This window comes from Triturus cristatus, chromosome 1_1, assembly GCF_964204655.1.
Source record: "Triturus cristatus chromosome 1_1, aTriCri1.1, whole genome shotgun sequence".
Lineage (NCBI taxonomy): Eukaryota > Metazoa > Chordata > Amphibia > Caudata > Salamandridae > Triturus > Triturus cristatus.
The window spans coordinates 121,453,508-121,479,941 of NC_140579.1; the positions used below are offsets into that span (position 1 = coordinate 121,453,508).

At 48.7% G+C, this 26,434-nt stretch overlaps 1 protein-coding gene across 4 annotated transcripts in view; it reads right to left on the bottom strand.

Moving 5' to 3' along the window:
- Positions 1-26,434, bottom strand: part of VARS2 (valyl-tRNA synthetase 2, mitochondrial) — a 234,331-nt gene that overhangs the window by 59,074 nt on the left and 148,823 nt on the right. For all 4 annotated transcript variants that reach the window (XM_085613745.1, XM_085613770.1, XM_085613753.1 and 1 more), the window contains 5 exons: positions 21,869-21,945; positions 20,208-20,295; positions 15,309-15,414; positions 6,498-6,568; positions 4,845-4,970 (listed from right to left, as the gene is read on the bottom strand). In XM_085613745.1, the coding sequence (XP_085469871.1) occupies positions 4,845-4,970; positions 6,498-6,568; positions 15,309-15,414; positions 20,208-20,295; positions 21,869-21,945 (468 nt within the window). The remainder of the gene's footprint in view (positions 1-4,844; positions 4,971-6,497; positions 6,569-15,308; positions 15,415-20,207; positions 20,296-21,868; positions 21,946-26,434) is intronic.

Below are 26,434 nucleotides of genomic sequence, written 5' to 3' on the forward strand. Positions count from 1 at the left end.
ATGGGCTCTGACAGACTCAAGAGGTTCAATCTGGGTGAAAGCATAGCAGATCCTGGTACGCAGCATGATCCAATGGGAAGAGAGCAGCTTCCAACCTGCTCTGCCCTTCGTGGAGTCACTGTCGCCCTTTAGAAGATGATAATTTACCCGAAACTCAGGGGTCCTGCTCTGTATAGAAGCAGAGTTCCCCAAGGGTCCTAACGGTGAAGCCATTCCTCCTCTTGGGGGTGATGAGGAGGGGAGAGCATTGGGAAAGTAATGGTACCTACCCACATAAAACAGAGTCACCAAGTTAGGAAGAAAAGACACCTTAATCGAGACGGACCAGCTTATCCAGCTCTCAAAGAACAACTGGGCATGGGTTCAAATGGGAAACCCATCTAGAACATGAGCATCAAATTAAGGTCCCACTGAGGCATCACGAAGTCAGAAGGAGAAAACGTCAGCCCTTCGGAAGCCACATGACAGCAGATTTGAACAGCAATGGCTGGTCAGATAAACAAGGAAACCCCGAACAGGCCATCAAATATTCTTAAACTGTGCCGAAAGCAAAGCCTAGTCAGGAATCAGATAATGCAGAATCTAACACATACGATAAATTCACCTTGAGAGGGCCAACATCCACGCTGAAGCACCATGTACCAGGACGACTCCAACGGCCAGAACAGATGGCTTTCAGAATTATAATCATGGCTTCGGAGGGCAAATCAAAAGGAACTCAATCTGCCCAGCTCAATCTCAAGGTGGAAATTCAGGAGCAGGTCCTGCCCTTCCTGCTGAAACAGGAGGAGAGGCGGTCCACTCTGACTGGAAGAGGAAGAGAAGAGGCGTGGGGGTGTTATAGAGATGGGTGAAGCAGATCAAAAAACCCACACTGTCCTAGGCCAATCCAGTGTAATCAAGATCATCGGAGCTTGGCCCTGACCCAATTTCCTCACAACATGAGGAATAAAAAGAACAGCACTGAACATATACTTAAGGTGGAAATCCAACTAATAAGACCTGCCTGGGATTACTTGAACGGAAGCAGCAGGAAGCAGAACTGAGACCACTGCCTGTTCCCTCAAGTAGAAAGAGGTCCACTGGAGTGCTTCCCAAGTGGCAGAAGATGAATTGGACCATCTCTGTGTGAAGACGTCACTGGTGGTTGGCAAGGTGGTGCTGCCGGAGATGACATGTTGAGGGAGCCTGTCAGATGGCTTACCACCAGCCTAATGTTGTAAGTCTAGCCCATGACCACAGACTCAGAGCCTCCAGATACAGGGGGCATGAATCCAAGCGACTCTGCTTGTTGGTGTACCACATCATGGTTGTGTTGTCCATCAATACGGAATTAACTGGCTGCAGATGAATAGCAAGAGCGCCTTGAGAGCCAGATGCATTCACAGAGTTCGATCAAGTTGATATGAAACTTTGGCTCGGGCGGAGACCTGCGGCTTCTGATCAACTGTGCACTGAGAAGACTGCTCTATAACAAGGGTAGATGCATTGGTCAGCACCGTGGCCACCAACTGAGGTGGACAGACGTGCCTCCACCGCCAGGCTGGTGCTCCACCATCAGAGATGCTGGGCTACCTTCTGGGAAATCTGGTGGTGCATGCGTGCACTGCAGTCCATGGATGTTCCTCCGAGCACGAGGCACTAACAAGATTAGGAGGTGAAGAGGCCCAGCCGATGCAGGACTGTCTGGGCTGGAAGAAGAGCTTCTCCTGATACATCGGGATCATATCTCCACGACCTCCTGGAGTGGTAGGTAGGCTTGGAGAGACAGTGTCCTGTTCTGCACCATTAAAGAGAAGTCACTGACAGGGCTAGTGGTGCATCCCTAGTTCAAACAGCAGGGAGATTGTGGACTGAAACTGGTCCGACACCAGCTGCAGTGAAGACCTCTTTAATGAGCAACCTTTTAAGGTGTGCCACCAGCACTGACATCACTTTTGTTAATATGTAAGGCGCTGACGTCAGCCCTAATGGCAAGGTTGCAATTTGATATTCAGCGGAACCCACCAAAAGCTGGTGGAAACTCCTGTGCAACTGTAGGATCGAAGCATGAAAGTGCGCGTTCCGCGAGTCGCGGGACACTAGCAAGTCATCATGTTCTATTGCTAGTAACACTTAAGCTAAGGACATTTTTTTAACTTTTCACTGTAGAGGAAGTAGTTCAGAGCACAAAGGTCCAGAATTGGGAATTGGTGATGGCTGAGGTGTGCGCCACACCAGCCACAGACCAGCCACAGGGACCAGTAGAGCTGGGAACACATCTTTTGGGCCCAGGTGTGGAGGCTGTGCCATATACAGGTCCTGGAACTGATCCTAAAAAAAAGATTCTTGGCATTGCTCTAGTTTATAATATGAGCACGCATGTTCCCACACTTGTCGCAGGACTTGGTAACATAGCAGGACGGAAGGTACCACCAAGAGGTGTAGTGAGGATCCAATATGGACATGTGCTTGCCACAGGAGCAGCAACATTTAAAGCCGGACAGCTTTGGAGGGGACATTATCCTAAAATAGTGCACTTTAACATTTTCACAGAAAGTTCGGAAGAGAGAAATTCTGGATCTGATCCATGGGCACAGAAAACATGCACTGGTAACAGGTCTCGCTTAGTAACCTGTTGGCTTTGCAAATGGTTTTTAGCCATGATCTACAGCATCCGCGATGCGGTGCAGCATGGCTAAAATTAAAAACGAAAAACAAAATCCTCCGATGCTGCTGGCATGCATGTGCGACCTTACAAAATGACGTGGGTGCTTTTGTTTCCTTTTTAGTTACTGATCAGATTTGGATTGGTAACTAAAAAAGAAAAAGCGTGCAAAATATATATTTTTTTTTAAAGCAGGTGGGGGAGCAGAAGCAACACAGGAAAAAAAGGGGAACAACCAAACAATACTGGGGAGGGAAGCGGGCGAATTGTAAAGCACCACGGGGGGAAGAAGGGTGGGCATGGAAGCAACACAGGATGAACGTGAAAGCAGCAGCGGGCGGGGCTGGAGAGGACGCGAAAGCAACGGGGGCTGGAGCGAAAGCAACGGGGGCTGGAGCGAAAGCAACGGGGGCTGGAGTGAAAGCAACGGGGGCTGGAGCGAAAGCAACGGGGGCTGGAGCGAAAGCAACGGGGGCTGGAGCAAAAGTAACAGGGGCCAGAGCGAAAGCAACAGGGGCCAGAGCGAAAGCAACACTGGGGAGAGGAAAGCAACACAGAGGCAGAGGGCGCAGGAGGGAGGAAGCAATGGGAAGTAGCACATGCACAAGAGAGATAGGGTGGGGAGACGCAGTCAGGCAACAGAGAGTAACACAGGTTGCAGGAGGTGAGATGTACACAAGGGAGACGCCTCTAATGCACACGCACTCTAATGAAGTGCTGCACACAAATGAAAAAAGTAGCGCTTGAAAAACAAGCAGTAGCAGTGATGTCAGCTAATCAAAAATTGTGAAGAGGTGATACTCCATGGGACAGAAATACACAAGATTGACAAGCTGGGAACCAATAAGAAGCAGGAAAAGGAGAGTGACAATGAAAGCCAACCAATGGTAAGCAGTGAGCAGGCTCCAATCATCTCCATGTTCTTGGTAAGCCACAATAGGTCTCGCAAGATAGTGCATGCACTGTCTAGTAGGCTCGACCTAAAAAGGACCAGACGTCAATGCACCAGGATGATGCCTTATGCAGCTCTGCGATACATGTCTAGGGCAGAGACCGGGGACAAGCTAAGGCCATGGTGACCCCTCTCGGCTCAGAAGAGATGTTACACTTTCCAGATCTAGTCTGGAGCTTTGGAGGATTGATGAGGTGAGGAATCTGCAGGTAGAAGTATCCACCCGATTATACGAACACTGCGTTCAGCAGTAAAAGATAAGACATGGCGGACAATTCGAAAATTTAGATTGCATAGCTAAAAACATGGTAAAACTGTGGAAGAGTCAGAACTATGTTGCATTAATCAAAACTCCAAAAAATGCAATCAAATATGAAAATATGTATACCATGAAGTACAGAGATCTAGGAGAAACTGAAAATGGATGTCCCAGAAAGTCAAAAGGTCTGGCTAATGCAAGCTTTGGCAAATGCTATTGTATTTTATTTTTTATTGCAAGCATATGTAGCAAAAAGTAAGGAAAAGTAAACAAGCTGTAGATCGAAGGTTGTGGTCTAATGTTTGCAATATAAATTGGTAATGTAAGAAAATAATCATGAACGAATACTTCATAGCATACAGGTGTACTCCGAACAGGCACTGCAACCTTTTTCAGTTTAATGCACATCCCAGGACATTATTGTTGTTACTGGGGTAAAAAAAGGTGATATTGGCTTAGAACTGCTGTAACCTGAAAGATAAGTTTAAAGAAACATGGATGACTAAAAAAATGAAAAGGAATGAAAAGAAAGAAAGCATTGGATCATCAGGCCTGGGGCTGAAGTGCACTTCTTTTTAAGAGGATGTGCACATGTGAGAAGACTAAATGTTGTCACTCGCATCAAGACAGCCAATCGCTGAAGGGGGCTGACCCATTGCCTCTAGCGGAATGCTGTGGTTGGTAGAAGCAAAATGTGAGTAACAGCTGACCAGATCAATGGGTAAAGAGGGTTGACCAAAAGCCTCTTTATGTATGTAAATAGGAATGCATTTTTATTACATTAGGCTGGCGAGATAGTGAAAGCTGTCTCTAAACCAGACCTGAAATGGAGCTATAAATATGACAAAGCAAGAAAATGGTCTACAGGATGAAAAGTTGCAGATATATTTTAAAGTTAGAGAGACGGAAGAGGGCACAAAAAATAAATATTTAATGCTGTTAAAAAAAAGGTGTATTTGTAAAGTAGATGTACACATGGACGATACCTGGGAGAAGGGCAGTTGCCCAGTTAACTGATGTCCCAACATCACCATCCTGGCCACCCAGAAGAAGATGAGGTCACTTCCTGTCTCCAGCAGGCTATTGGGGTAGAACCGTTCCAGGTCCTGCTTCTGATAAGGGGACAGAGAGTGGGAGAGGGGTTATAAGAGTAGAAGAAGAAAACTCCCAGGGACACAGGATCACACCTCAGATATCCAATCTTCAGGATCCAAGACACAACAACTATAATCACGTGCACAACTCTAGGAGACAACTTGTGCTTGCAGCACACACTCAAGAGGCAGAGAATTTCAGACCAGTAATGTCAACAGGTTGGTAGAATTCAGCTTACCTCCAAATCCAAAAGTCCAAGGAAAGAAACACAGAATATATTTGTAGAACACATCACAACAAACCTCCAAGGTTGTAAACCCTACTTCCTTCCTCATCATAAACACTACATCCTGCAACCTCATACTACTTCTCACATAACCTTCTAGTCCTCCATCCTGAGGAACACACACATTAAATCAGAGCATGAACCTGTTGAATACAGTAACACTCCTCGCCGTGGAGTCTACCCCGGCCCAGCGAATCTCTTCGATTCAGACTCGCACTCACCTCCAGACATTTGATTAAGGCTTGCGCATGAACAGGTGTCTGCTGACGTGATACAGCCCACTTACAGACATAGAATGTCAAACCCTCACTCAGCCATGCTGCCTCAAAGGAACACTGGCCTCCCCAGTTATCCTTCAGAGGACTCTGTATTGATCATCATAAGCACTGAGTGATCCTGTGGTGGTGCAGGAGATCGCACGCGCTGGAGCCACTAAGTTGAAAGTGATGAGTGGAAGCTCTATAAAGGTAGACAACCCCAAGTTGTTCTCTTCGCGCTCTCACGTCAAATTCTCCAAGATGGGATTAGCTCCAGTCCCTCAGGCCCTCCTGCGACAGGGCTGCTTGTACTGGACCGGGCGTGTTTACCTTGGTCTGCCTGTGCTCAGCCAAAGTACTCTACAGACACAGCTGCCGTCTTAAGTATTAAAGCAGTGTGCCTCTCAACAGTAGCTCCAACGGCCCACATCACGGAGGCATAATCCGAAAACCGTCTTTAACCCGCAGTCTGCACTCACAGACGTCTACCTGCTTTTTCCGTGGTTTCCGCTCCCTCCAGGATTGTCAAATGAAGACGGAAGAGTTAAACTTGATTTCAAAAGTATCATGCATCCTGCTGATCCGCTTCACTCGTCCATTCTTTTATGGTCTCGATGCCATTCAGACCAAGACAAGCCCCACCACAGACCACGCCTGTCGACCGGCACTCATGCCAGGAGTACCTCTGAATCAAATCTCAACTCTGAGATCAGTCCATCCGTGGCCTCGCACGGTCTGTGAAGGTGAAGAGTCCCAACTACAGTAACTTCATCCAACCGGTGAGAATGGGAGAGGACCCCTCACTGCTCAGTAACGCTGTATCATCGGCACCACACATGACTCTCGGCATGAGGAGCGAGAGCATTAAACGCAGCGGGGGCAGGGAGGACAGTGTTCCGTCTGGTGTCATGCAGATGGGTTCAATCAATCAATCAATCAAACATTTATAAAGCGCAGCAAATCACCCGTGAGGGTCTCCAGGTGAAGGTCAGGCTATTTACCTGCTCAGGCCATCCCAGCATGGCAAAGGGGAAGAGGCCGGATGAAAACCAGGTGTCCAGCACATCGGGATCTGCAGAAAAACGAGAAACACAAATAACTGGGAAGTCACCGCGGTTAACCCACAGTGAAGTTTTGATCTCTAGAAACCAGAGAGTACATTATGTAACACGAGAGTCAGTCACACCTGCCTGTCTGCAGTCTAAAAACCTTCATAAGTGAGAAGGGTCATTTATATATGTATAATTTGTTATGTTACAGACATCTGAATAGCACACATTCAGTCTGCTCAGCTGACGACAGGATGCGTGCATACAAGGCACTGCGAATCATAGGACCAACATACCTGAACAACCACCTTCACTTTCATCACCCCGCCTGCGATCAGCCGCAGTCACGCGCACACACACACCCACAGTAACAAAAGCAGAGCGGGAAGTCGAGCATTCTCGTACATCGCGCCCAAGACATGGAACGACCTCCGTCAACACATCAGATCCTCCTCCTCACTTCTCAAGTTCCGCAAGAAGCTGAAGGCCTGGCTGTTCCACCAACTCAGTGGGGTGGCCCGAGTCCTATGTCTACACACGTGCTCAAGCGCCAGGATACCCTCACGGGTGATTAGCGAAGCCACTCAAATCCTAACACAACAGCACAGAGTTAACATTCATGGAGAATGCTATCTCAGTGCTGAATGAGTGATGGTGAGGGAGCTCTTGCAGCAATAGCAACAAAGAACTGCACGTGTGAAGCCTGCACATGACACCACATGCTCGTGAGAGGGGGACTGTTCTCACTTGGGCAGCAGGGCGGTGCTATGGGGCAGGGAACAGAGGAGCAGAACAATGAGCAGAGCAGCACGCACACAGCAGAGCAGCGGACACAGAGCAGCGCACACACGCACACAGCAGAGCAGCGGACACAGAGCAGCGCAAACAAACACACAGCAGAGAAGCGGACACAGAGCAGCGCACGCACACAGCAGAGAAGCGGACACAGAGCAGCGCACACACGCACACAGCAGAGCAGCGGACACAGAGCAGCGCAAACAAACACACAGCAGAGAAGCGGACACAGAGCAGCGCACGCACACAGCAGAGAAGCGGACACAGAGCAGCGCACGCACACAGCAGAGCAGGACACAGTGCAGCGCACACACACAGCAGAGAAGCGGACACAGAGCAGCGCACACACACAGCAGAGAAGCGGACACAGAGCAGCGCACACACACACACACAGCAGAGCAGCGGACACAGAGCAGCGCACACACACACACAGCAGAGAAGCGGACACAGAGCAGCGCACGCACACAGCAGAGAAGTGGACACAGAGCAGCGCACACACACAGCAGAGAAGCGGACACAGAGCAGCGCACACACACACACAGCAGAGCAGCGGACACAGAGCAGCGCAAACACACACACACAGCAGAGAAGCGGACACAGAGCAGCGCACACACAGCAGAGAAGCGGACACAGAGCAGCGCACGCACACAGCAGAGCAGGACACAGAGCAGCGCACACACACAGCAGAGAAGCGGACACAGAGCAGCGCACACACACAGCAGAGAAGCGGACACAGAGCAGCGCACACACACACACACAGCAGAGCAGCGGACACAGAGCAGCGCACACACACAGCAGAGAAGCGGACACAGAGCAGCGCACACACACACACAGCAGAGCAGCGGACACAGAGCAGCGCACACACACACACAGCAGAGAAGCGGACACAGAGCAGCGCACGCACACAGCAGAGAAGCGGACACAGAGCAGCGCACACACACAGCAGAGAAGCGGACACAGAGCAGTGCACACACACACAGCAGAGAAGCGGACACAGAGCAGCGCACACACACAGCAGAGAAGCGGACACAGAGCAGCGCACACACACACAGCAGAGAAGCGGACACAGAGCAGCGCACGCACACAGCAGAGAAGCGGACACAGAGCAGCGCACACACACAGCAGAGAAGCGGACACAGAGCAACGCACACACACAGCAGAGAAGCGGACACAGAGCAGCGCACGCACACAGCAGAGCAGCGGACACAGAGCAGCGCGCAAACAGCAGAGCACCGGACACAGAGCAGCACGCACACACAGCAGAGAAGCGCACACAGAGCAGCGCACACACACAGCAGAGAAGCGCACACAGAGCAGCGCAGACACACAGCAGAGAAGCGGACACAGAGCAGCGCACAGACAGCAGAGAAGCGGACACAGAGCAGCGCACGCACACAGCAGACACAGAGCAGCACGCAAACAGCAGAGCAGTGGACACAGAGCAGCGCACACACACAGCAGAGAAGCGGACACAGAGCAGTGCACACACACAGCAGAGAAGCGGACACAGAGCAGCACGCACACACAGCAGAGAAGCGAACACAGAGCAGCACACACACAGCAGAGCAGCTAACACAGAGCAGCACGCAAACAGCAGAGCAGAACACAGAGAGCAGAGCACGGAGTAGAACAAGCAGAGAAACCAGCAGAACAGTGGGCACAGAGTAATGAACACAGAGCAAGAGGAACCGAGCAGCGGACACACAAAGAGCAGCGGACACACAAAGAGCAATGGACACACAAAGAGCAGCGGACACACAAAGAGCAATGGACACACAAAGAGCAGCGGACACACAGAGAGCAGCGGACACAAAGAGCAGCGGACACACAGAGAGCAGCGGACACACAAAGAGCAGCGGACACACAAAGAGCAGCGGACACACATAGAGCAATGGACACACAAAGAGCAGCGGACACACAGAGAGCAGCGGACGCAGAGCAGGGGACATACAGCAGCCGGCACAGCAGAGCAGCAGGCACAGAGCACCGTGCACAGAGCAGAGCAGTGAGCAATGAGCAGAATAGAGGATGCAGTGCAGCGTGCACAGAGAAGAGCATTGGACACAGAGGAGCTCTGTCTTGTCACATCTTGTAGTAGCTGTCTTGTCGTGTCTTGTAGTAGCTCTGTCTTGTCACATCTTGTAGTAGCTCTAAGACTCGACAAAACAGAGCTACTACAAGACGCAACAAGACAGAACTACTACAAGATGTGAAAAGACAGAGCTACAACAAGATGCAACAAGACAGAGCTGCGACAAGACAGAGCTGTGACATGTCCCAGGATAGGGCTGAGACCCGAGACCCGGCTCACGGTCTGCTCAATGTCAAAGGCTGCTGGATCTTGCTAACCTAAAGGGCCAATCGCCGTGAAATCCGAGCAGGACACATGCCCCAAGACAGTCCAGAAGCATGGTAGCAGAAAGACATCATTACTATGCTGTACTCCCTGGATGTACATACTTGTGCCCATTAGGAGGAAGAATGGAGACAACATCGATCCACCAACGAGCTCAAGCAGCCATTCCCACCCACCGTCCACCTCTTCAAACATGTGAGCAGGTGTCCCACGTCAGACCTCGCAGAAGGGGTGCCACTAAGGTGAATAGACAAGGCCATGATACTACTCCTGACAAATGGGGTGAACACTAAAGTGTGGTTAGACATACCAAAGTTCTAGAGTTTGTAGTGTACTGAGACTGAACATTATTAAAATTGCATTTGTATAGCTCTTACCAACCCTAATGAGGTGCTGAAGCGTGTGGGTTAATGTGTTATTCTATTAAATATATATTTTGGTATTTTCATGTTGTTTTTTTATTAGGTGTACTGTGTTATATTTCTGAAAGAAAAAAAAGAATACATTTGTCATCAAAAAACTATATTTATATATCCTTTATGATCGAACAAAGATTTATTTACAATACATGCGAATATTAAAATTCTCTTTTTTTAAATTAACCTATATTTTTTCAATTGAATTCCCAGTAAAAGTATTGCTTGAGTAACTACTTTCCAAACATTTCAAATGGATTTTGCCAAGTTTCTGTATGTATTATTTTTATTAAACATTGTAATACATGTACATCCTGGTGAAAAACGTTCTACTGTAATAATGATGAAAAGGTGAAAATCAAACTTGTATTAAATTGAGTTTCTAATTTCACATTTCTAAGAAGCTGGCTCTCTATATAGTGCACCAAAACGAGATACACTGTGCAGAAAGTCCAGGCGACCCTTATTGGTTTACAGGGCTAAAGTAATAATCGTAAATACTCTATTGTGGTGGTGTGGGCGGGCAGTTAGGCTTATCGGAGTGTATTGCTAAGCATTTGTTGTACACAGATGCAATAAATGAGAGAGACACTCAAGAATAAATCCGAGACCAATTTAGAAAAATAACACATTTTTATATAAATTTCAACAACAAGAACTTCAGGATCAAGTAAGTACTTTTTGAGTTATCGATTTTTACACGGTAATGCTTTCCTATGGGAAAAAGGCTTATACTGCATACAGTTACTTGCAATAGGTTTCCAGGTTTCCTTCAGGACTTAAGGTGATAGGGGGTAAAGGTCTAAAGAATCACCAGCAGTTATTTATTTATTTATTTGAAAAGTTTTATAAAGAGCAAACATGACCCATACGGGTATCAGAGTGCTGTACAAAGTGGTGTAAGCATGAGTACAACAACAAAATGGAACCAATGAGGTAACTTAACAACCACAAGGCCAAAGGAGGGAACATACAAGGTCAAAGGGGGGGTGGCACGGGGAGTCAGCCAATCTAGTGGGACCAGTAAAGTTTTAGCAGGGCAATAGATCAAAAGGACACATGAAAAGAAACATTTTACAATTTGAACAAACGGTATAAAACAGTATCAAAACCTGGAGAAAGAGTTAGGTTGAGAAGGTAACAGGGTTAATGCTGTTGATGGTCATTCAGGAGTAGCCATTTGGTATGTTTTTTGAAAGAGGTAGTTGAAGGGTTGGATCTGATCTCGGGAGGAAGAGCGTTCCAAATTCTTGGAGCAAGACCAGAGAAAGCACGATTAGAAGTTCTTTTCTTATTGAATTTGGAAGGTTTCAAAAGTAGAGTATTAGAGCTTCTTAAGTTCCGACTCGAGCCAGATAGCTCAAGTTTTTTTGCTAGGTAGACGGGGGTGTTGTAATGAATAGCTTTGTGCGTCAAGCAAGCTATCTTGAAACGTATCCTGGCTTCTAAAGACAGCCAGTTTAGTTGAATTCGGTCTGGCGTGATGTGGTCATGCTTTCTGGGGCCTTTGATGAGCCTGGCCGATGCCTTTACAGTGGCTCTGAGTGGAGCCAAACTAGCTTTAAGAAGCCCAGCAAGGGTCACCAAGCCATATCCCAGTCGAGAGATAACCAGGGATTGTACTGCAGGCCGGAGGTCCTTGGTGGAAGGAAAGGCTTGATTTTCCTCAGGGTGTTGAGCTGAAGATTGGCTCCCCTAATAGTTGCACTGATGTGATCTTGCATATTAAGGTGCTCGTCCAAGGTTATACCCAAGGATTTAGCAGAGTCAACAACATGAGGGGTGCAGTTAAGAGCAGTAATTTGTTTGAGCCAGTCAAGATTAGGTGCAGGGTGGTTGCGGGGGGGTAATCAGAAGGAATTTTGTTTTGAGAGTATTTAACAGTAGGTGGTTATGAGTTAGCCATTGTTGAGTTTTTAGGAGTGCATCATTTAGAGTTTGTATGTCATTTGGAGAGGAAATCTTCAAATAAATTTGGATTGTCATCAGCATACATATGGTAGTGAATGTTAGAGCGGTTCAGAATATCGGAAAGGGGTTCCATAGAAAGGTTGAAAAGTGTGGGCGAGAGTGCGGAGCCATGAGGTACTCCAGTAGTGGCCGGGGTACTGGTTGCAAGGGAGTGGTTAACTTTGATTCTTTGGGTGCGGGTCTGTAAGAAAGAGGCAAACCAATTTAAGACAAGGCCCAAAAATCTCATCCTATACTGAGGAAGAGCAAACAGGTTTTCATGTTTGATGGTGTCACACGCTGAGGACAAGTCAAGAAGGATCAGAGGACAAGGGACATTTTGAGTTAGTCCTTACCTGCCCGGGAGTGTCCGGCTGCAGAGGGGCAGATCGGGTTGGTAGCTTTGTGCGCTACACCAGAGGAGAAGGGGGGGGGGGGCACCTAGAAACAGGCTGCAGTGGGGAACTTGGGGACAAGTCCTGGAGCTCCTAATGGTGGGTTCGGATCATGAGGGTCATGGGATCAAGGAGGTACAGACCGTTCTCGGGAACCCGGGCTGGGGCGACGAGTGGTTAGGTTTGCTGGGTTTGTGCATCACAGGCGATCATGGTTGTCGATCTCAGTGGTTGAGGGGACAAAAAAAACAGGACACCTGGGCCACTCTCGAAGGGGACCTCTATGGTGTTCAGTCTTGGAGTAGCTGGGGTCCAGATTGGACTGAAGCAGGTTTTGATTGCTACAAGGGATCCAGTACACCAGGAATTGATGCTGTATGGCTCCTGTTGGTCCTGGCGCCTTCTTACTTGGGGAGGGAGGTGGATTTGACCTTCTGGAGCACAGAGACCTCTTCCTGGGCGGCTGCTGTGTCGGTGGACCCGGGGGGTGGCAGAACTGTGGACCAGACTTTGCTGTTTGGGGCCTGAAAGCTGCAGAGGAGTAGCTCTTCTACTCAAATGGAGATTGCTGTTAATTTGCGAAGTGCTGGCAGTCCATCGGGGATCTTGGCAGATGCATTGAAGCAGGACGAGTCGGTTTGTCAGGACAGGCGAAGGTAGGCTGGATTTCATGTCAAAAAGTCCACAGCTGGTCCTCAGTTCTAGCTTCTTCGTTCTTCTTTGTCCTCTTCTTCTTGTGTCCATCGAACCCGAGATCCTAGTGTCAGGGTGCCAACTAAATACTCACTTTAGGGACGTTAAGGGGAGTGTAAGTTACAGCCCAATTGGCTACTTACCTTTGGGGTGCCTAACCTCCCCCCACCCCCATACGACCACTTCCTGTGGGGAGTGGGCATAACCCTGACCAAGGGTATCTAATTTCACCAAAAACCAAGATGGTGAAATTCAATTTTTCATTTTCACCTTAAGGGTGTGAGTAGCCTGTTAGTGGGCACGCCTCCTGACTTGCTAATTTTCCACCTACCTGGTGCCAAATGGGCTCTGGGGAGGGGGTGGCATTTGCCTGGTCTAGGAGAAGCCAGGGGAAGGAGCGCATATCAAAGGCAGCAGAGGCCTTTGAAGCCTCTGCCTTGATATGCTGATCATTAGACATCCTGCTTAGAGGAGGTGACACCACCTCTGACCAGAGCAAGTATTTTTTATGATCTCCCAGAGGACGGGTTCTCACCTGCAGGGGGTCAGAAACCTGTCTGTGGAGGCAGGCTGGTCAATACCAGTCAACCAGCACACTAGAGGATGGTAGGTTTTCAGGGGGCACCTCTAAGGTGTCCTCTGGGTGCATGTCATAATAAATTTAGTTCTAGCATCAGTACAGATTTATTAAAACGAGGCGTTTGATACCAAGCACCATAGATTTTAGTGAAGCCATCATGTAGCTGGGGAACTCGTAATTACCAGTGCCCAGTACATGTACTCAAGATGACTTCCCTGTTCACTTGTACTATTTAGCAATTGAACTAGACAGCACAGGGGCATATCTGATCATGCAGATATGACCGCACATGTAATATAATGCACCCTGCCTTAGGGATGTAAGGCCTGCAGTAGGGGTGACTAACGCACATTTCATGTAGTGTCTGGGGACATGGCACACAGGGTGTGGGCCAGGTCATGTTTTCACATTTGCCTGCATCATTTTACGCAGCCTGCAGTGGCAGTCTGCATGAGTTTGGTGCTGGGTCCCTTAGGGTGGCACAATCCATGCCGCAGCCTTTAGGGATCCTCTTCAGTACCCCATGCCCTAGGTACTAGGGGTACCATTTACTAGGTACTTGCAGGGGTGCTAAAGGCCTTGCCAATTGTGGAACAATTGCACAGTTACCTTGTTTTTGGGAGAGAACACTGGCTCTTGGGGGCCTGGTTAGCAGGAACCCAGTTCACTTCAGTCAAACTTGCATCAAACACCAGCCAAAAAAAATGGGGGTGACCATCTCAAAAAGGGGCACTTTCCCACAACATTTAAACTTACTCTTTATATTAATGTTAAGTCTTAAAATATTTACACATCTCTGTTTTATATTTCCCATCTGCTCTGGGCAGGTGGTACATATAGGTGCCATTTCCTCCTGCGGGAAAGGTGTCATCCCAACTTTCAATAGCAGTTTCTCATTTTCGCTTGTGATTTTGCCGTGTGGTAAAATTATGCGCAGTTTTAACCCGTTTAATATTTTCACATGCAAATTTACTAAAAGGTAGAAGGACACACAATAAATTATACACAGAAAACTTGTAATCAGATGGAGAAAAATCAACACATAAAACCATGCTGTAATTTCACTCTGTCTGGCTCGTAACCATAGCCTGAGCACCTTTTCTATTTGGACGGTCCCCGGACCACAAAGATTGCATTAAGGTACGCGTCGAACAAAGCAAAATATGAATGAATTTAAAATAAAGCATCTGAAAAGGATGTAGATGTGCATCCTGGAGAATGGGTAATAATTAAGTAGCACATATCTTCTGGGACCCCCTAGGGAGACACGGCTCACCATTTCTCATCGAGACGCCCTGCAGTGCTCAGAGCGGGTAGGTGGCTTCACCTCTCGTGAACACGCTGTCTAGCATTAGCGAAACCAGACCGGCTGGGTGGGCTCATCATCAGCAAGTCATCAGGCATACTGAGGTGCAAGGTGACCTCACGTTGGCAAAGAGGCTTAGCACTACTAGCTGGACCAGCTTGCTACCCACCAACAAGACGTACAACCGTGCAGGTCACATTGACAGGGCGCTCTCACCTAGTGCCAGTGGTACATTCTAGGGCCCTCACTTCAGACCTGTAAGCTGACCTTACCTCTGGTAAGTAAAATGTTCTGCTCAGCTGTCCCCAGAACCTCAGCAGCTTTCTTCAGCGCCTCCGCTTCTGACCGAGCGACCACCCAGAAAGCCTCACTCTCATCCTGTATTCGGAACAAGCAATTAAAATCATAGGTTGGAACAGTGAATGAAGAAAGAAAGGAAGATGTCCTATTGTGGTCTTGTGTCATGCTCTTACAACATTGCACACATGGGTTGCAGTCAGCGGTCCTACACTATTCACTATTCTGCTACTGAACTGCTAGACCAGCATATCCCCATAAAATCCTTAAAGAGGGTAAGGAAAAGATCAGCGCCCTGGTACAATGAGAAATTACATCATCTTAGACTCTCTCGCAGACAAGCAGAGGAAGTGGAGAAGAAACTACTTCGAAGGAGACAAAAAGGATCTAAGACTAGTTCAACTGCAATATAAATCTCTCATTCTAAGATCCAAGGCAGATTTTTACGCTAATTCTATCACCCAGGCTTCTAACGGGTCCAAAGCCCTTTTTAAGATCGTCCGAGACCTTTCCAATCCAGACTGCATGAATAACAGAGTCACCCCCTCGCAAACTCTGTGTAACGAAATTGCCTCCTTTTTTCAGGAGAAGATCTCCAATATTGTGAATAAAATGCAGGACAATTTCCAGGACAGTCCTGAGGAAATAATCAGCCCAGCTGACGGAGATCATGAACCAACTGTTAGCCTGGGCAGTTTTCAACCTCTCTCTCACGAAGTCTTTGACACTCTGATCGAAAGTGTGTCGTCTGACTCGCCCTTAGATCCTCTTCCCCATAAGATGTGGAAGCTTTATGGACGTAACACCTTTCCCTGGTTAAGGTCGATTTGTAATCAATCCCTGACGGCCGGATCTGTTCCTGGCTGCTGGAAATTAGCAGTGGTAACCCCACTGATAAAAAAACCGAACCTGGACCCTTTGGTGCCAGCTAATTTCAGGCCCATCTCTCTTTTGCCCTTTCCGGTAAAGATACTGGAAAAGTCTGTAAGTAAGACTCTGTCTCAGTTTCTGGAGGAGAATTCTCTGCTCGACAGGGACCAGTTCGGTTTCCGTCCTGGACACGGTACCGAAACAGCGTTAACCACCATGCTGGACCACCTTCGAATGCGTGCCGACAACGGAAATGCTATGATTCTGGTGCTTCTTGATATGTCGGCAGCATTCGACACGGTGAGCCACCCAATCCTGTTAGAGAGGCTGAGGCAGTTAGGCGTGAAGGGCAGAGCGCTGCAATGGTTCTGTTCTTACCTAGAAGACAGACAGCAGGTCGTCACCATGTCACCGTTCTCCTCTGGCAGAGCGCCAGTTGCGTACGGGGTGCCGCAGGGGTCCGCTGTCAGTCCCATCCTTTTTAACATCTACCTGCGGCCCCTGTTTCCGCTGATCAAATCTTTCGGAGTTAGCTTGGTGAATTACGCCGACGACACGCAACTGGCCTTCTCTCTAGAGGGGGATGACGCGCTTTCCATGGACCGCTTCCATCAGTGCATGAATCAGACCATGAACTGGCTCAGAAGGAATTCTCTTCAGTTTAATAGCGGCAAAACTGAGGTGGTCTTCTGTTCGCCTTTCAGGATCCCCAAATACCTCCCTCCCGATTTTCGCCTTACTCCGGAGGAAGGTCCCCTGACACCTGTTAAGAAGGTTCGTAACCTTGGGGTGATCATTGATGACGACCTCCAAATGGTGTCTCAGGCAAGTAAAACTGCCAACGTCTGCTTTGCCCTGCTGCGGTTACTTCGGAGCATACTCCCCCTGCTCCCTAGGGAGTCGCGAGCTACAGTGGTGCGCAGCACGGTATTAAGCAGACTTGATTACTGCAACTCCCTTTTTCTGGGAGCTCCACAGTATATCCTCCAAGGATTGTTGAGGATTCAGTCAGCTGCTGCCAAGCTAGTGTTAGGCAGGCGACGCTGTTCCTCGTCGGCCAGAGCATTAAGGGACCTACATTGGCTTCCCGTGGGGGAAAGGATCGTTTTTAAGTCCTTATGCCTAACCTTTAGAGCAATACATGGACTGGGCCCAGCCCCTCTACAGGATAAGTTTGCCCGCTACTTACCAAGCAGGCATCTTCGCTCTTCTACAGCCGATCTTTTGGTAATTCCGAGATTCAAGCGCACTAGGGTAGGCGGAAGATCCTTTAGCACAGTAGCATCTGGCCTGTGGAACAAGCTCCCTGCGAAGCTGCGACAGTGTACCTCCCTACTTGAATTTCGTAAGGGACTTAAGACCTGGCTATATCCTAAAGTTTAATCAAGATAGGTCTTCCTCTTGACCTCCTTCTGTCACCTTCGAGGTAGTTCTTAGTCAAAAGCGACAAGATGCCCGCAGGGCGATAGATGCGCTATACAAGTTCCACATCAATCAATCAATCAATCTAGACTGTCTGCAGGCAGCAATATAATACCTTTCCAGCAAAGGCTGAAGCAAGCTCTCTCATGCTGTTCAATACTCTGGATTCAGCTGGTGCTCCTACAACATTCGGCACAGTGGCTGCAGCCAGCGCTCTTGCAACGATATACACATGGATAGCAACTCGCACCCCTACATCATCCCACAGGCTGCCTGCGGACACCACTCCTACAACATTAAACCCATGGATAGCAACTCGCACCCCTACATCATCCCACAGGCTGCCTGCGGACACCACTCCTACAACATTATACCCATGGATAGCAACTCGCACCCCTACATCATCCCACAGGCTGCCTGAGGACACCACTCCTACAACATTATACCCATGGATAGCAACTCGCACCCCTACATCATCCCACAGGCTGCCTGCAGACACCACTCCTACAACATTATACCCATGGATAGCAACTCGCACCCCTACATCATCCCACAGGCTGCCTGCAGACACCACTCCTACAACATTATACCCATGGATAGGAACTCGCACCCCTACATCATCCCACAGGCTGCCTGCGGCCACCACTCCTACATCATTATACCCATGGATAGCAACTCGCACCCCTACATCATCCCACAGGCTGCCTGCGGCCACCACTCCTACATCATTATACCCATGGATAGCAACTCGCACCCCTACATCATCCCACAGGCTGCCTGCGGACACCACTCCTACAACATTAAACCCATGGATAGCAACTCGCACCCCTAAATCATCCCACAGGCTGCCTGCAGACACCACTCCTACAACATTATACCCATGGATAGCAACTCGCACCCCTACATCATCCCACAGGCTGCCTGCAGACACCACTCCTACAACATTAAACCCATGGATAGCAACTCGCACCCCTACATCATCCCACAGGCTGCCTGCGGCCACCACTCCTACATCATTATACCCATGGATAGCAACCCGCACCCCTAAATCATCCCACAGGCTGCCTGCAGACACCACTCCTACAACATTATACCCATGGATAGCAACTCGCACCCCTACATCATCCCACAGGCTGCCTGCAGACACCACTCCTACAACATTAAACCCATGGATAGCAACTCGCACCCCTACATCATCCCACAGGCTGCCTGCGGACACCACTCCTACAACATTATACCCATGGAGAGCAACTCGCACCCCTTCATCATCCCACAGGCTGCCTGCGACCACCGCTCCTACAACATTATACCCATGGATAGCAACTCGCACCCCTACATCATCCCACAGGCTGCCTGCGGACACCACTCCTACAACATTAAACCCATGGATAGCAACTCGCACCCCTACATCATCCCACAGGCTGCCTGCGGACACCACTCCTACAACATTATACCCATGGATAGCAACTCGCACCCCTACATCATCCCACAGGCTGCCTGAGGACACCACTCCTACAACATTATACCCATGGATAGCAACTCGCACCCCTACATCATCCCACAGGCTGCCTGCAGACACCACTCCTACAACATTATACCCATGGATAGCAACTCGCACCCCTTCATCATCCCACAGGCTGCCTGCGACCACCGCTCCTACAACATTATACCCATGGATAGCAACTCGCACCCCTACATCATCCCACAGGCTGCCTGCGGACACCACTCCTACAACATTAAACCCATGGATAGCAACTCGCACCCCTACATCATCCCACAGGCTGCCTGCGGACACCACTCCTACAACATTATACCCATGGATAGCAACTCGCACCCCTACATCATCCCACAGGCTGCCTGCGGACACCACTCCTACAACATTATACCCATGGATAACAACTCGCACCCCTACATCATCCCACAGGCTGCCTGCGGACACCACTCCTACAACATTATACCCATGGATAGCAACTCGCACCCCTAAATCATCCCACAGGCTGCCTACAGACACCACTCCTACAACATTATACCCATGGATAGCAACTCGCACCCCTACATCATCCCACAGGCTGCCTACGGACACCAATCCTACAACATTATACCCATGGATAGCAACTCGCACCCCACCATCATCCCACAGGCTGCCTGCGGACACCGCTCCTACAACATTATACCCATGGATAGCAACTCGCACCCCTACATCATCCCACAGGCTGCCTACGGACACCAATCCTACAACATTATACCCATGGATAGCAACTCGCACCCCACCATCATCCCACAGGCTGCCTGCGGACACCGCTCCTACAACATTATACCCATGGATAGCAACTCGCACCCCTACATCATCCCACAGGCTGCCTACGGACACCAATCCTACAACATTATACCCATGGATAGCAACTCACACCCCACCATCATCCCACAGGCTGCCTGCGGACACTGCTCCTACAACATTATACCCATGGATAGCAACTCGCACCCCAACATCATCCCACAGGCTACCTGTAGCCAACACTCGTGCAACATTCGCTTCTACCCACATCCCACAATAGATACAGCAAGTGCTCCTGCAGTTGTACCTGTGGCAAGTTACTTGATTGCAAATTCGAAACCATGTAGGCGGGAACCTGATGACCCCACCAAAGCTGCCGGGAGACGCACCAATCACTGCAGTGAAGGAACAAAAACAGAGATATTACAGGACTTGTACGAATCCCCTGCCCTCTCAACAACCAGCAAGAAGCAGGCGAAAATCTTGGCTTGAGATACCCTGGACATAACTGTTGCAAGGCGAAGTATGGGATATGCGTCAGTCATGTAAACAAGACTTGTACTGTGCAAGGGGTGCAGTCCTACCCGCCAGCAGCAAGATGACCTTACTGGCATCAACGTGCTTTAGCAATCCTATAGCATGGTACAGCAGTGCTGCATTTGGAAGATAGGGTGCCCTGTAACACTCAAAAGTAAACCTTAAGATCTAAAACCAAAATATTAATTTTAAGAGGGTGAAGGTTGGACCAGCTACGTGTTTGTTTCACAGAGGATAATCTCTCATTTTTTTTTTTTTTTTAAAAACCTTTATTATGTGCAGTTGCTTCATCTTACAAAGTACGGTCACCGTCCAGGCGACGATTCAGTGAAACAAAGCGCACGTTTCCTGATGGTGAAACACAGCCATTCAGCCGGCAACCCGGGGGTCCGGCGGCGTTGTGCAGGTTAACGTGTATACAGGAACGAGACGCGTACATTGTCAAACCATCTGGTACATGGGGTTCTTTCCTTTTTCGGGTGTAGTTTTGTGGTGTCCCTGATGTGTGTTGTCAACAATAGAGGATGGCGCTGTGGTTCAGCCCACTCCGCGGCTGTGCCGGTAGCTACCTAGGCCTTGATCTGGATTCTCACAGGACATCCCTAGTATCCCAAGTGGAAAGGCCTCCGGGCAGCTTAGCGTCAGCGTCGTGCTCATAGTGCAGGCTGAAGCGCGACAAGGATGCTGCGGTATAGCTCACGTCGGCATATCTGACGGCGTGTAGGCCCGGCGAGTCTAGTGTGCAGTTTCGTAGCTCATGGTTATGAGTGTGCTACGCGGTGCGCACCCGTCCCACCAGCGCCGCGCCTCCCCAGCCGCCAAGTGTCAGCGCAAATCCGGCATGGCACAGAGTGCGCCTAGGTCAAGCGTTTGCCGTGTTCTCCGGGCGCATCCGCCCCAGGCGGGGAGCTCGTGTCTACAACACCTTGTCTTTTGTAAGCGGGGGCTCGCTAGGGAGGGCAGCCCCCCGGGGGACAGAGGATAATCTCTCATAATTCTGTTTTTCTTCCCTACTCTCCTCTCTGTTCCCTTGACACCATCTCACATTACTGCCAAGTGCTTTGCCGTGCAGCATTGTCTGCTCCCTCTTTTCACTCTGACCCTTCTTGTTTTTAGCTCAAAATCGTTGCTCATAAATCACAGAGTACTGAAGTCCTCTATCTGTGTTCTGGATTTCTTCGCTTTAGTTGCTTTATTTTTACTGAATATTGGTTTTGTGAGTGGACTGGGTGGTGTCTCTCAATGACTCTGGACAAGCCTTGCCGAGTGACGACAGGAGAGTAAGTTCTTCCACCCCGCGCTGCACGAGTGGTCATGGCAGATGAGGGCGAGAGGATGCAATCTCAAGCAGCCATCCGGCAGCCTCAGCGCTTGGCAACAATTACTCACACGAAGGCCAATAATCCATGTGGGTGGAGGCATCAACATTACCTAATGTCCGACAGCCACTTCTTCCAGATCTTTCCATGCACACTGGGGATGAGCTGCAGGCGACCAGAGTCCACAGCCTGCAGGGAAGAAACAAGAATCACTCATGGGCAGACACCGTGCAAGAAGGAGAAGAGAACACAGCCATCCCGGACTCTTGGAGACAACGCAGGCAGCCTCCGGACCCTTCACAATTCAATGCACAACAGATTAAGAACTGCAGGTAACCCTGGGAGAAGACCCTCAGAAACCCAATAAAATATCCTGTAGACATTCATAGTATAGTATCCTGTGACTCCCTATTCTATGAATGTCCGAGCTGGTACCAGGAATGCTGAGGGTGAATGATGCATAGAACACTGGTGTTAAGTGGAAGCCAGGAGATGGGGACAGTTGAAGGGAGGGTAGAGGCCTGACAGGAACTACCTGCTGTTACTGTAAGCAAAGGGCCTAACATGAAATAAAGACCTTACCGCCTACCTGAGTGCCTTCAGACCGTTGTCTGAAGACCCCGCTCTCGACCGACAACACGCAGATTTCTAAGCTGTGCTATGGAAGATTCTCAAAGTATAGTTTTGTGGTGAGAGACTTTAAGGGCTCTCTGCGAGTGAAGACTGGGAGAGATTGCCTGGAAGTACAGATCTCTTGTACATGGTCCTGTCCTACATGTACATGAATGAGTTTGGGTTGTTGTGGTTTAGAGAGGCCCAAAGCACAGCATGGTGAGGGGCACTTGGATTTCCCAAAACGGTGGACAATTTATTTACATTCGAGGTCAGTCTGGGCAAGAAAGTAATGTTCCACCATAAACTGAGCTTGGATTTTGTTCTGCACATGAGCTACGGAGACACACCAACTGCTATTATATAAATCCGCGTGGACTTAGTGTTTGTCTAGTAAAGTGGATTTGTGGTTCTACGGCGCTGCTCATGTGCTGATGGTGGAGCTGTCGGAACTGTAACACCAGCCCTCGTTACAGTTCCCACAAGCAGCATAGTCTGAACATCCAGAGTTGGGGTCAGCTCAGAAACGTATGGGCTAGCAGCTGCAATTCTGTGAGGTCCACAACAAGACACTGTAGGTTCACCCTCACTTCTTGAAACCATACAGGAGCAGGTACCTCTGCCTCATAACACATCATTTGGGTTTGATTTTGTGGTGGCTTGAATTACAGGGTTGAATGTGAGTTTCCATTTTTGAAAGACCCTCTTCATCACAGATCTCAAACCCAAAGAATCTTCTGCCAGAGGAGGCTACAGGGCTTGCTGACTGTGCTGTGCACTTCAAAGAAACAAGACAGTGGCAGAGAAACATTCATAATGAGAGCATTTTCACAAAATAACAGGGTTATGAGATTTTTCAAGGATCTGTACATTCGTCTACAATTTTGCGTAGTTTATAAATGATTCTATGAAACTTTTACAGGTTCTATAAGATTGTTTGAGCACATATCAGGGATTTAATCTGTTTTATACGAAAATGATTCTTTACATTTTTGTTAAAATTGTTACGCCCTCTGTATATTTTCTTTCGGAAAAGCAGAGTACCCATTTCTGTCAAAACATCAGGTGTGTTATTTTTTGTGAAAATTTAAGATTCTGCAAATCTGTAGATGGAATGAAGTCAAGTATTTAAATAAAGTTTATGTGAACAACTAGGATTCTGTCCATTCAGTTTGTGAAAAGATACAGGATTTTGTCAATTTCCTATTGCACATGCAAGGAATTCTCAAAGGTTTTTGGAAGAAGTATAAAGTGTTTCAAAAACTTTTGAAAGGACAGAAAGGGTTTTATACACTGTCTCAAAGTATAAATCAGAATGGGTTTGTACTTTCAGGAATTTAATGTATTTTCTGTGGAAATATCTGTAGGATTTGGTAAATCTGTGCCAAATGTCAGAGGTATTGAAGATATTTAGCCTTACGCGACATACCTGACTTTGACCTTGGACATGCCTTGAGGGGAACGGCCGGTGATCTTTGCTCCTGCTGTGGGCCTCTCAAAACCTGTGGCCATTTGCTAGCGCCAGCGCCGTGAGGGGAACGGCTTCCCTAGCGCCTACACTACCCAGGGGGCATCGCGTGGCGCACGGAGAGCGTCATCAGAGTGCGCTAAGGCCCATAAACTCAAAGAGCGCCCCCCGCAGCGCGGGACGCGACATACCTGACTTTTACCTTGGACACGCCGTGAGGGGAACGGCCGGTGATCTTTGCTCCTGCTGTGGGCCTCTCAAAACCTGTGGCCATTTGCTAGCGCCAGCGCCGTGAGGGGAACGGCTTCCCTAGCGCCTACACTACCCAGGGGGCATCGCGTAGCGCACGGATTGCGTCATCAGAGTGCGCTAAGGCCCATAAACTCGAAGAGCGCCCCCCGCAGCGCGGGACGCGACATACCTGACTTTGACCTTGGACACGCCGTGAGGGGAACGGCCGGTGATCTTTGCTCCTGCTGTGGGCCTCTCAAAACCTGTGGCCATTTGCTAGCGCCAGCGCCGTGAGGGGAACGGCTTCCCTAGCGCCTACACTACCCAGGGGGCATCGCGTGGCGCACGGAGAGCGTCATCAGAGTGCGCTAAGGCCCATAAACTCGAAGAGGGCCCCCCGCAGCGCGGGACGCGCGCGGGCTCGCCCGGGCAAAGCCCGGGCCAAGGGCGGGCCCGTCCTTGCCCGTCAAAGGCCGAAGGAGGCCGGGCAGGGCCACATCTCTTGGTTGCTGACATTGGGTTAGTCCGGATTCCCCCTTTATTGATGTGTCATGGATTATAATTCATTGTCATTATATGTACCACTAAGCCATATGCTATGCATAGAGTGTTTTATATTTAACCATTTTGTTTAGATACTTGTTAACTCCCTGAAAAAACGAGTCTATTGCGCGATAGTGTTTGGTTTCCCGTCATATTTGTATTATATCTTTTGTGTTTTAAATTTTTAAAAATGATCAATCGGGGCAAGAAAGTTAAAACTAAAACCCCAGCCACACGGTCATACACTAAGTTGCTGACAGCAGACTCTCAACCTTTACCTACTTTGACCGCCATTGACAAAATGCTGCAACAGACCATTGGCGTTGTGGCAAATGCCATTGAGAACACAGAGAGACGGCTATCTATTACACCATCACTATGTATGCCAACTCAGGAAAGAGACATTTCAATTACCATGACCGATGCGTTAGAGGTTAGCTCCTATATGACCTCATCCTATGTAGATCTGCCCTGTACTCAGTTGCCTGCAGAAACTCCTATAGACCCCTAAGATCGCCCCATTACTTTGACCCCTCCTTTTCCAGAGAAAAGGCTAGATGTATGTAAGCCTTGCCCTAGGAATAAGAGAGCAAATATCCCAAACAAACCGAGTAAAAATAAGCCTACCAATCACGATCTGGTGACCCCATCCAGTAATGTAGCTGATTCTACGTCAGGAATACCATGCTGGGTCGCTAATATGGTTTCGGACTTACAAGCATCCTTGGAACGGACAATTGTTACTCAACTTAAGCCTCTGGTATCAAAACTTGACAAACTCATTTCCATTATGAATACTAGGGGAGGAGGGTCAACTGAGTCAGCCAAATTACGAAGAACCCCTGCACCCCTTGCTACTGAAGCTTTACTACATAATGCCCCTTGTAACATAACAGCTGGAAATAATATTCCCTCAGCACAGACTACCAACGTAGGAGCAACGTTAGGTACTCAAAAACCCACACCTGTTCCATCGCAAGCTTCACTTAGTACTGGCTTCCAGAAAAAGAGCAGTCAAACTGCAGGAAATCTGGCAAGTACTGTAGATAAAGTTCCAACTAAGGCAAAGGAAGGTGAAAAGGGGGATAAAATTATTTCACCCATAAAAAGCAATGCAACATTAAGAATTACTCCCCAACAGTTGCCAACAATTTAATCTACCCCCTGAAGCCCAACCATATGTTGTTGCACTTGTAGGAGTACCACCCTTAACTGAGGGGAAAAGAGAAAGGCAGGATGAGTTAAAAAACAAGTGCATTCAGTGGCTCACGGTAAATAGATCTTTGCCAGCGAATGCTTCAGGTGAAATTCTGCTGGCCAGAAGAGTGGGTTGGATTGGGAGGGACCCAAAGACAGTAGCAGGCGATGTAATAATTTTGAATTTCAGGGATGCCTCTGTTGTTGAGAATATTTGCAGTACTCCTCCCTATAGGCAAAACACTCAAATATGCCCAATGCATCTCTCATATTTTTATCCTACCCCTAGTTTGGAATCATACCGCCCCAGAGGCAGGTTTGATAACAGGGGGTGCCACCTTCCATTCTATAACCCGGAAAATGGGGGGACATTTAGGGAAGGTAGGTCTACCCATGCCCCCCTCTTTCCGCTACAACCGCATTGGAACAGGTTTAGCGTATTGGAAGAGGTGGACTGACTCAGATTAGGTGGAAACCAAATTCCACAAGTCACCAATGAAGCTTCTAGTTGGGTAGGGACAATAGAGGGAAATGTTTTACCATCAACCCCTAGGGAGAATTTAAAAACTGATCAGATACCTGTGGAAAGGGCTAGCATTAGAGGGAGTACGGCAATTGAGGGCTCTG